This window comes from Oryctolagus cuniculus, chromosome 9 (assembly GCF_051225735.1).
Source record: "Oryctolagus cuniculus isolate XC-2025 breed Fujian yellow rabbit chromosome 9, ASM5122573v1, whole genome shotgun sequence".
Classification (NCBI taxonomy): domain Eukaryota; kingdom Metazoa; phylum Chordata; class Mammalia; order Lagomorpha; family Leporidae; genus Oryctolagus; species Oryctolagus cuniculus.
In genome coordinates this window covers 116,296,073-116,308,093 of record NC_142875.1, presented here as the reverse complement: position 1 = coordinate 116,308,093, position 12,021 = coordinate 116,296,073, and the positions used below count along the sequence as shown (strand labels likewise).

Here is a 12,021-nt window from a genome sequence, read left to right as displayed (position 1 = left end):
CTTTTCTTTTTTTCTGGGTGAGCGGGAATCTTGGTCCTCTCAGGGCTCTAGGAGAGACTCCAAGACCATGGAGTCCACTAGGCTCTCACTCCAGCTACATCAGCAGTGGCATGGGCCACTGCAGTCTGATCTCACCTTGCTCTCCAAGCTGGGGCTTTGTCTGGCACAGGGCTGCTGGGGTCATTTGTTGTATCCATGCTCTTTGGTTTGTGTCTGCACCTTGCAGAGATCCGTGGCATCTCCCTTCCTTCCACAGAGTCTCCAGTGCAGTTTTCCCTCCAACTATCCCGAGAATGCACTTTCTCAACTATTTTTTAAATTTTTGCCTAGCCTTGAGCAGACCGCCCCATTGCTATACTGCCATCTTGGAATCAAAAAGGCCTTGTCCAGATATCTTAATTCTTCTAGGTTCTGTGTTGTTGTTTTTCTCCCCTTGTATGTTTTTCTGTAGGTATCAATTATTCAGTTAAAACCAAGGGAAAATCGATCCTCCTTTGTAAGATTATAACAATTTGTGATATGATTACCCACAAACTGAAAAATCAAAATGTATTGATAAAATAACTCGAGGATCCATACCTCTGTCTCATGACCTCTTTTTTGGTTTTTCAGGAGAAGCCAGATACAAAGCCAAGTAACTTTGTTGGAGACATTCAAGCATTTGTTTCTCTAGCCATCATAAATAAATAAAACATGTGGAGAACAGAGTTTCTGGCATTGTGTCTGAAAACATTAGGTGGTTCAGGGACTCTGGCTCCTGACCCTATGTGTGGTGTCCAAGTGCATGTCTCCAGATGCTTTCAGTATTTTGGGCCACTGCAAGGCTGTATTGTTGAACAGTCACTGTGCCTGTTCTGGCCCCTCCTCAGACTATTGTCTCTTAAGGTCCAGAGAAGAAGCCCTTTGCTGTTACTCTGTGAAGGGGTGGCCCATGATAGAACTAAGGAAGGGCAACAGAATCCCCAATAGTTTTTCATGAAGGACACTATCCAAAGTGAACAAAAGCAACTGGGGAAGTCAATGAGATGGCTTCTCTCTGAAATTTATACAACAGGATACTGGCCAATGTGCAGACAGAAGTAGAATATGGTAAACACAGTAGAAAGTCTGTTATCATTAGAAAGTAGCCAAGCCCTATTGGTTTCCGGGTTACAATTTGAGACCATATATGTCTTTTATTCTTTGGGTAATGGATAGAATTTGACTGTTACTACCAATGTGCCTCCCTGAAGCACATAATTTTAAAGATTTATTTACTTGCATATTTGAAGGAGATTGGAAGATATATAGACCTTCCCTTTTTTTGATGTATTTATTGTGAAAGAGATCCTCCATCTGTTTTTTCACTCCCCAGCCATGGGTCAGGCCCAAGCCAGGAGATTTCCCCAGGACTCCTATGTGGTTGAGGCCCAAACACTTGGGCTATCTTTTCCTGCTTTCCCAGGCCATTAACAGGGAGCTGGATAGGAAGTGGAGCAGCCAGGAAATGAAAATAGTGCCCAAATGGTAGGCTGGCATGGCAGGCAGTGGATTTATCCACTATACCACAACAGTGGTTCATGCCACTGCTTTGTCATCCGGAAGTGCCCTCAACAGCCAGGACTGGAGCAGCTCAAAGCCGGGAACTCCATATGGGTCTTGCCTATGGGCAACAGGGACACAAGTACTTGAGCCACCCAACAAGTATTTGCTGCCTTCCAGAGTTTGCAGAAGCAGGACTTAATCTCAGGCACTCTTATATAGGATGTGGTGGCATAACCCACTATGCCACATATGCCTGCCCCTGGTGCACACATTTTTTTGGGGGGGCCAGATCTCAGCAGAGATTAGGGTTTTGTTTTGCTTCAAGTTGGCTTTAGTTTAAGCTGAAGAGAAGGAGATCTTAGGCCTGCTAAACCTCAGAATCTGCAAGGCAGCCCAAATTCCTCTCCTATGTTTGGAGGAAGAAATGGATGAGGTGAGAAACGCTGTCTGTATGTGGGAGAGGAGGTAGGCAGGGAAGTTTACGCTTAATGATCGCCGTCTGCTCTGTGAATGAGGTTATCTGTTTCTAAGGACAGCTAACACAAGGTCTGAGAGTGATTGAAATTCCTGAAATAAGCTGTTTGGGCAGAATTTTAATGAATGGTTGCCTTTGTTGCCTAGCAGTGGGCTCTGCAGAGATATTGCATGGGAGTACCAATTTGCAGAGGACTGAGTCATGATCCTTCCTTGATTCTATTCAACAGCACTCGGCTGTAAGGGAGTAGGAATGAGGAGGGGAAGCAGAGACAGGAGTTGACAATGATGTGAAAAACCTCTTGTGGCCAGCAACCAATTTTATTTGCCTTTTTTCTTCTCTTGTGTGATTAGTTGTAATATAAGTTTTATTGCCACGTGGCATGCAGCATCCTCAGAAACTCCTGTGATCAGTTCTTGACCCAGAATGTATATGTGTGAGGTAGAATGCTGCACTGTGCAGAAACAGTGTGCATTCTTGGAGAGGCAGGAAAGCCATTTCTTCTTTCAAGTCTCAAGCAAGGTCAAGAGGGGCAGCCTCTTAATGCTAATATTGTAGTCAGAACCAGGACACTTAAGGTAGCCACACACTCTGTGTCTCAGATGACTTAGTCTTAACTGATGGCCCCATCTATGAGCCTGGTTGGGGTGGGACAGATTTTCTTTTTTAAATCTAGAACTTGTAACATCATAAGAAATCATAACATAAAACACATTTCACCTTTGGGGCTAAAGAAACAGTTTAAATATACGGGGGGATATATGTGGATATACATGTATATATTATATATGAAATAGTTATATTAAGCGAGCTACATTCCTTGAAGCACCAAGACCTCTGACAGATCTACCATCGCAGATCTTGGTCTCTATTGTGGTGAATTATGGGTGATGAAGTCAGAACTTCAAGAGTCTGTTTCAGGAGATTTTAAATCTACACACTGTCAGAAAACATTGCTCAAGATAATATTTAAGCAAAAAACAAGTGCACACATTTTTAAATGAGTATTGTGTTAAAATTGCACAATCGTTTTTAACTTGGGATACTTTCATAAATGCACTCTATTTAAGGATTTATATAAGAAACATTGTATCATTTGTTAGAGAAATTTAAAATATACAAATTGATCTTAAACTTTGAAAGATAAAGGATCACAGGCACTATCAATGGACATCTCTTGATCAGTATAATGGTTCTTCAGTAGATGGCAGGTACAACAGAAATGATCCTCAACCCTTGATACATATATAAAGGACAGTGCTCAAGTCCATGGAAAATGTATATTATACAAATGATGCATGGATTTCAGAAGTTTTATAACAAAATCAACATTTTTCCATTTCAGTTTTCCATGGACTCTTTGAAGTGCCTTCCTATATGCTTACCAAAGAACTTTAGAGACTTGTGTAGACAAGCTGCATGCACAATAAAGCACACCTAAAAGGAAAGATAGAAAATTGAGACTTGAGAATAAAATATACTATGGAGGCAGGCTCTTGGAGGTTATAGAAGAAAGATTTATCTGAAAAGAGAGGCTCGGGGCATCTGGGAGTGGGCCACAATAGAAACAACCAACCAGGAATGTGACTGCCCAGGAGTCAGGAGGAAGTTAGCCCACAGGGGTCTTCCAAGGAGCCTGTAGAGCAGAATAGCCAGGAGAAATGGAGTTGCCACAGACAGAATGTGTCCGGAAGGGATATCTGACCTCTGCTGAGACTTGGGGTATTCAGGTTCTGAGGAATAGTGCCTGAGAAATGGTGAAGGATACATCTTGGTCAAGCTGCAGCCAATGAGAGTGCTGAGGAGCCTTGAGCAAATTATGGCCTGATTTTAAATACTGAAATACAAGCAGCACGTTACCCAAAAGCCTGCAGGAGGAAGAGGGGATTTTGAGCAGAGTCTGGTAGTTATGAGTAGTTATGGCTCCTTATTCTTGAGCATGACTTATAGATTTTTCTTAATAACTTATTTGAGAGGGAAAGTAAGGGACAGAGAGCAAAGTTTCTCATTGTTGGTTCACTCTTCAAATGTTTGCAATGACCCAACCTAGGCAAGGCTGAAGCCAGAAGCCAGGAACTCAATCTGGGTCTCCCATGTGGGTAGAAAGAACCCAATTTCTTGAGACATCATTGCACTCCCAGGGTCTGCACTGGCAGGAAGCTGGAGGTAGGAACTGGTGCTGGGTACTGAACTCAGGCATTCCAATATGCAATGCGGGTGTCTTAACTACTAGGTTACATGTCTGCCCCTGCCTGGATTTGAATTGTGGCTATGGCTTCTATTGACTACGTCCTTTTGCAAACTGCTTCTCTAGGGTCTCAATTCATTAAAATAATGATGTAGATAAAATATCATTTCTTTTTGGGGTTGTTATATTTAAATATGTTATTGTATGAATAGCACTTAGAATAGGGCCTGACACTTAATAAGCAGCACTGTATATTAAATGTTAGCTTATTATTATATGTCTTCGATATACTTAATTCTTGATGTATAAATTTTATTTTCTGTTAAGTAGGGCTTGTTTCATATTCACCGATTCTTAGAATTGGTAAGTGGGAATACATCCCTTGCTTCACTTGGGAGAACCTGATATAACTGACCATATATTAAGGTGATATACTGGACAGTACATAATTAAGCAATAAATCAAATGTAGCACAAACTGTGAGATGTTCTGCAGAATTATTGAGGAATAGAAGATCAGCAAGTACCGGAAGGATCAGATTTCATGGGCAAGATACTACTTGTTTAGAGAACTAAGGAGTAGGTACAACTGACATTTTGTTTAGATTCTCCCTCAATTCCTGACATTTTATGACATTTTGTCATTCTATGAGGGCATTTCTGGCAATGTTAGAAGCAAGAAGAGTGGACCTTGAGCAAATGATCTACCCAGAAAAGATACATTTGGCAATAATGGAGTTGGGGTGGATAAGCTTTATCTATGAAAATCAGATTATAAACTTCTGGGAAGAAAGAAGTGGGAAATATAGCAAGACAAAAGAATTATTGAAAAAGAAAAATGACATGTCCTGGTTTACATAACTAGATGCCTTTTAAGTCTGCAATGAAGGACATGTTCTTTCTCCAAACAGATACTACACAAAACTGTAGCTGGAGTTGAATTTATAGAATGCACTGTACAACTTTGCAAGTAGGCAGATCAGCCCAGCAGAGGTACTCGGGCAGAAACAACCAGATCAGCTTCCTGCCTGAGAGGTTCCTGGCTTCAGATTTGTTACTTCCTGCCTGAGTTCACGTCCTCTTTGATGAGGAGAGATGAGTCACCCTAGGCAGCCTCACCCACATCCAAGATTCTGCTCTTTATAGATCTGGGTGTGTCAGAAGGAAGAGCTATAGGAAGAGAAGGGCACTGGCAGGCAAATAAAACCTGTGTACATTTTTGTTCTGTGGCAAGGACCTTAAAAATCTTTATTCACCCAAATCAATATATAGCTTTTCCCTTTTTAAGGGGCAGGAGTGGACTATTTGTGAACTGCAGCACTGCAATTGTTCAAACAGTGATACATCTGAAACAGAGGTCCTATAGCACAATCACATGTCCTTCCTGGACCTGTTCTAGTCCTCTCCATTCTCCTCTACCTCCCCACCCAGTCCCACTTGCCATGTGCCATGATACAGCCCTTTTTTAAAGAAAGGAGTCCCTCTCAGCTCCTTTCCTATGGGAATAGCCCAAGGAGGCTATCTGTGACCCCACGCTGACTCATTGTCAAAGGGCAGAGTTTACTGGTAAGAGGTGGGAACCTGGAAAGACGTGAGTAAGTTCCTGCTGAGGTGCTCTTTAGGCTGCCTTGGACTCGGAAGGATCATCCAAGCTCCTGAGGTTAGGATGCTAGCTTTTCCCTGGGCTTTCTCATGCAAGCCACCTGTCACCATTAGTTGAGCTAACTTGAATCCTTGAAATAAATGATCTGAGATACCTGGTTAAATCCTCAAGAAGGGTCCTTTGCTCATGGTCACGTGGCAATATTTGTGATTTTGTTAGGGAATATATATCACCACTTTTTTTTTTTTTTTTAGAGGTAATTGTATTACAGGCTTTTTTCAAGAATAAAGAAACCTGCTAAATTTTGGTAATGAATCTCTCATTGTATAATTTAAATACTTTACTGTTCCCTTATTTATTATCTATGTGTTTTTTAACTAGGTTTCGTCTGGTGTCCCTTAAGCATATCATATAGTTTCCATTCAATGCTGAATGCTGGCCAGAGGGACCAGAAGAATTTGGTCCTAGACTTGGCTCTACTTGTTGCTTCTTCTATTATTTGGGTCTCAGCTGTCTCATTTGAATGTTTATTGTCAAAATAAATAGACTCCAAGGGTTCTTACATGTATAACTTTCTGTGATTTGGTCCTATTGCTTCTATTCTTTCAACTCACTTATTTAAAAGGCAGACTGAGCCAGCGCCGCAGCTCACTAGGCTAATCCTCCGCCTTGCGGCGCTGGCACACCGGGTTCTAGTCCCGGTCGGGGAACTGGATTCTGTCCCGGTTGCCCCTCTTCCAGGCCAGCTCTCTGCTGTGACCAGGGAGTGCAGTGGAGGATGGCCCAAGTGCTTGGGCCCTGCACCCCATGGGAGACCAGGAGAAGCACCTGGCTCCTGCCATCGGATCAGCACTGTGCGCCCGCCGCAGTGTGCCAGCCGTGGCGGCCATTGGAGGGTGAACCAACGGCAAAGGAAGACCTTTCTCTCTGTCTCTCTCTCTCACTGTCCACTCTGCCTGTCAAAAAAAAAAAAAAAAAAAAAGACTCCAAGGGTTCTTACATGTATAACTTTCTGTGATTTGGTCCTATTGCTTCTATTCTTTCAACTCACTTATTTAAAAGGCAGACTGAGCCGGCGCCGCAGCTCACTAGGCTAATCCTCCGCCTTGCGGCGCTGGCACACCGGGTCTAGTCCCGGTCGGGGCGCCAGATTCTGTCCCAATTGCCCCTCTTCCAGGCCAGCTCTCTGCTGTGGCTAGGGAGTGCAGTGGAGGATGGCCCAAGTGCTTGGGCCCTGCACCCCATGGGAGACCAGGAGAAGTACCTGGCTCCTGCCATCGGATCAGCGCGGTGCACCGGCCATTGGAGGGTGAACCAACGGCAAAGGAAGACCTTTCTCTCTGTCTCTCTCTCTCACTGTCCACTCTGCCTGTCAAAAAAATAAAAATAAAAAAAAATATTTAAAAGGCAGACTGACAGAGAAACAGAGAGAGATCCATGTATCTACCAGTTCATTTCAAAAATCACTGCATTGGCCTGTTGCTGGGTCAAAGCCAAACCAGGAGCCTGGAACTCCATCTGGGTCTCCCATATGGGTGCTAGGGGCCCAGGCACTTGGGCCATCTTCTGCTGCTTTTCCAGGCACATTAGCAGGGAGCTGGATTGGAAATGGAGCCACAGTCAGCTTAACCTGCACCACAAAGCTGGTCCTGACACGGAATTCCATTGAACCCCAAAGTTAGCCTGTCCCCTGAAGTTTGTGAAACAGAAATCCCCAAGGCAAATCTAATTCTCCTTGTGTATGATATTCCAGTAAAGCCTTCCTACACTCACATAATGGGAATACATTCCTCAGTGGCCAACTAGTAGGGACACAGCAAAGGTAAGATTATCTGAGGGGTACTTTATTTCAATTAATATGTTCTTCAAAAGCATATATTTCTTTAAATGAACACAATCAAGGCTCACAAACTTCTAGTTGAAAATATAAAAACAACTGAAAATTAGACTCAGAAGATTAAGAGGTTGCAGGAAATAAAAAATACTAATTCTGTTGTTTTACTGCATACCTAAAATGTAACAGGATTTTGACAGCCAATCAAAGGAAAATCTCAAATGCTATTATAAATGTGCTGCCCTCGGGGCAGTGATTTGGGCTCTGATAGTCATTGTAGTCTGCCCATATTTTTACCTGGATGTACACTTGTGTTTATCCAAACTTGCTTAATAAAAATAGATTAAAGATAGAAGATAGTCATAGGTGTTTGACTGATATTCCAATATTTGTATTGTCTTACAGATGAAAGTAGTGAGTCCATTTCTCATCATACATCTTTTTTCCAATTTGTTTTTCTGGACATAGTTCAAGTGAAACAACCAATTTATTTATGTCAGCCGTTGCTCTTTTCAATGACCTCTTATTGAGCAATCTGCTAGATGAAGAGGCTGGTTAGCAAACAATAGCATGCTGCAGAGCCCCTGACTAAGGCTTCTGCTACGTATTCACATTCTGCACATGGAAAACCGACAAAAGCTGGTGCTAGAAATAGTTGTTCCATTCCAAGGACTGGCCAACCTGAAATCATTTCTAATGTGGAACATGTGGGTACACATACCGCATTCATGGCTTATCTTACTTGGTAAAATGACTTGTTGCTTCCAGGTCTGTGTCTTGTGGACGGAGATTATTATACACGTATTTCAGGTCTTGGATTCCACTCAGTTCAGGCAACCCAGCATGTAGCATCTTAGCAGCAGCAGCAGCAACAACAAAAACAGAACCCAAAACAAAAAATAAAATTAAGATTGCTTATTACTGGTGCTATGCCAGAATTTCTGTATCTGACATTTAAAATATGAATTATTCTTAGAGTCTTTTAACCTCTTTGAGTCTCCATTTTCTTCCATATCTAAAGTAGATATATAAATATCCACCATGTTCTAGGAGAATCAAATGGCTAAGGAATGAGAAATATCATTATACATAATATAACAAACTACGTAATATCCACATTTAAAAAAAGCTTAATCTCTAGAAGACTAAGTGTTGAAGCCCAATCTTATGTAAGCTCAGATTATAAACCTCATTCCTCAAATCTTGATGCTAGATTATTTTCTAACATCATGACTCACACCATGAGAACCTGATTTTCCATACTTAAGTAGAAACTGTGCTTATTAAAATTATTAAAGCAATGGAATAATTAGATAAAATTATATATAGTATTTTTTACTAATCCTCAAGGAGATATTTTGGTATTTTATAGTGTAGACTAAAGGGCTAATACTCTAGTTGTAAACAAAATTCTTTGAAAAAACTTTCTGAATTAAAGCTTGACTTCTGCAAAAGCAAACAAAACCTAACGAAACAAAAAGAGGAAGACTATTACCAGTAACTTTAGAACTCTAATATTGTTAATCCTATAGTTTTAGAGGAAGTGTGAAATTTCAATTGACTTCAGGACATTAAAAGGAAAGAAAAATGGTCTTGAGACTGTTCTCTTTTCCACTGTTCTTGCTCAGGCTGAGGAAGCTGCATAAGTAGGTGGACAGGAGCAAAGCAGGGTATGTTCAATATGTTCACAAAAAGATGTCCAGGATGGCTCTCTGGAACATAGAGTATCTTGTGGGTGGGCATGTTAGCGATATTACAGATTTTGTACTTTATCCTAAAGGCAACAGAAAGCTCTTCACATGTTGTAACATGGGAGTACAAGAATTGAATTGAGTTCTAGAAAGATCATGATTGCATCTGAAAAATGAATGTGGGTCCTGGTACAGGGTAGACTAGGGGACTGGTTAGAAATCCAGGTAAGTTACTGGATTTTTAAATATGTACAGGATCTAGAATTGAGAAAACTGAGTGACTGAGGGGGTAAACTGAGAAGCGTTCAAAGCAAACAGCTTTAAATTGAGATGTGGGAATCATTAGCATGTAGATTATAACTGGTGCAAAACCAAAGGAATCCAAAGAAGTGAATCAGGTAGTCCTGGAGAGTTGTGAGCTGCCTTCTCTCTGGGTCATCTATTTAGCATCTCAAACTCATAAAAGCTCCTTCCATTTTCACATTTCATATCTCTACTCTGTCACCCCTGCTTCACAAATTTACATCTCTTTTGATTCCCTTCTCATCCTAACTGCCATCCTCAGCCACTAAATTCTATTGAAAACACCTCCATAGGCCCTGGTATTAGGTCCTCCTTTTCTTTGAGATGATAATGGTTCTAGGTCAGCTTGGCATCTTCATTTGCCTAGATTTCTTGTTCAGACATTTAAATTTGTTACTTACCTGGGGAGGGAGAGGGAAGAGAGATGGAGTGATGGAATACTCCATTTCTCCTTTAAACCTCAAATACCTGCCATGACTGGGGCTGGGCCAGGGTTGAAGCTGGGAACCAGGAACTCCATCCAAGTCTCCCCCATGGGTAGCAGGAACCCAATTACTTCAGCCATTACTGCTGCCTCCTGTAGTCTTAGGAGGAAGCTGAAATCAGGAGCCAGACTCCACAGCTGAATCTAGGCACTCTGATGTGGGACACTGAGTCTTTCAATTCAACTGGCATTTCAACTACCAGGCTAAGTGCCCACCCTTGCCTGGACTCCTTGGAAAACTTTTTTCAACTCCTATCTCTTAAAGCACATAACCCCAGAGTTAACTGTCTAAATTCCAAGGAAAATAAACAATAATATCTAGTGTCTCAAATGCTTATTTACTGAAGTCTAAAATTCTCATTTTGGCTATAAATGCCTCTCACAATCTCCATACCAAAGACTGGGGATGCTTGATTGCCTCCAATTCTAACGCATGTGCATGCCGACACATGCTCTTCAAGCCTTCACACATACTTAAGTCTTCCTTCAGCCAAGAATGCCTTTCCTCTCCTATCCTTCTCCAGAAAACCTTTTTAAGGCTCAGTTTAAATAGTTCTTCCTCTTTGAGGCATCCATTATTGTATTTGGGGTTTAAATACTGCTATCTTTGTTCAGCAATCATGTTGGTTCTTCCCTTCTCACAGTATTAACTGCTTCCCGGGTTTTACTATACTTTGTTTATCCATATGTTTATCATGTTAGATTTTAAGTTCTTTGAGAGCAGGACCTGGTCTTTCGTTCGATGTGGGACTGTTTATAAATCACCATGCTAGAAAAGTAAATAGTTGGAACTTAATGAATGTACAACAATGAATGCAGAGATAAATGAATACATGAAATATAAAAATACCCGATGCCATTAGGCATTGAAAACCTACTACTAACAAATTCAACACTGATTACTTAACAAATCAACTTCAGGGAGACACAGAACAGTAATGAGAATCTAGACTTGGTTTTGTCTTCTTAGTTCTGCACTTAAAGTTTGAGAGACATCAGTATGCTTACTGAGGTCAATTTCTTTATCACAGAATGATCATCAATTTTGTAAGAACAGACATCTTCTCTAGAGCCGAAGTTGGATTCTATTTTATCTGAATACCCTAAATTCACATCTGCTTGATTAGGACTCTGTCAAACATTGTCTTGAAAGATGGACCCTATCCTTGGTCCTCTTTCTGCTGACATCACACGCACACATACTACATACCAGCTTCCAAGTACAGACTGCCTCAAACCAGTTGAACCCAATTTGGTTGCTCTTATGTGGCTGATGAAAGATAACGGGTGCTATGTTCACCCTTATAAATATGTTCCATTACTTGCAGAGGAGGATTGGAGTATTTTGATTGTGCATCACACAGTAAGAATGGCTTCATAGTTGGGCTAACTTAGCCATATCTGTTCTCTGATCCCCAGCAGTGTGGCATGAATAACAACTTTAATTGGGGCAATTGGAAAGCAAATGGTGGCTAGAATAGGCAATGACCAGCTTAGTCACATTTTAAAGTTTCTGTTCTCTTACAAAGTCCAAATCTATTAGGGAAGCAGACACTCTTCCTGCCACATACAGAAATTGGAAAGACGCCTGCTGGGAAATATAATAATGGGTGTGATAAACATTTTAAATTGGGTGAATGGTTCTTAAGTTCTTTGGGAGTCTTCCATAATAGTTGATATTGATTTTTTTAATGAGAGGAAACCTGACGAAATACAGGCTTTTATGTTAGTCATCTCAGCCAGCAACACTCTTGGGTTTCCTACAGAGGATGCTTTTAAGCAAGATGGGGATTTCACATATTATTTTTTCCCCAGTTTCTCCCAGGAGTAAATAAAAATCACTGCTGATATCTGGAAACACACTGCTTTCTATCACGGATGAGCCATTTACTCCCATGGTAGACTCACGAGGCACTTGTC

General features: G+C 41.2%; 1 protein-coding gene across 3 annotated transcripts in view; it reads right to left on the bottom strand.

Moving 5' to 3' along the window:
- PIK3C2G (phosphatidylinositol-4-phosphate 3-kinase catalytic subunit type 2 gamma) overlaps positions 1-12,021 on the bottom strand; it is a 403,205-nt gene that overhangs the window by 86,774 nt on the left and 304,410 nt on the right. For all 3 annotated transcript variants that reach the window (XM_017343356.4, XM_089303889.1, XM_051850300.3), the window contains one exon: positions 8,366-8,475. In XM_017343356.4, coding sequence (XP_017198845.3) covers positions 8,366-8,475 — 110 coding nt within the window. The remainder of the gene's footprint in view (positions 1-8,365; positions 8,476-12,021) is intronic.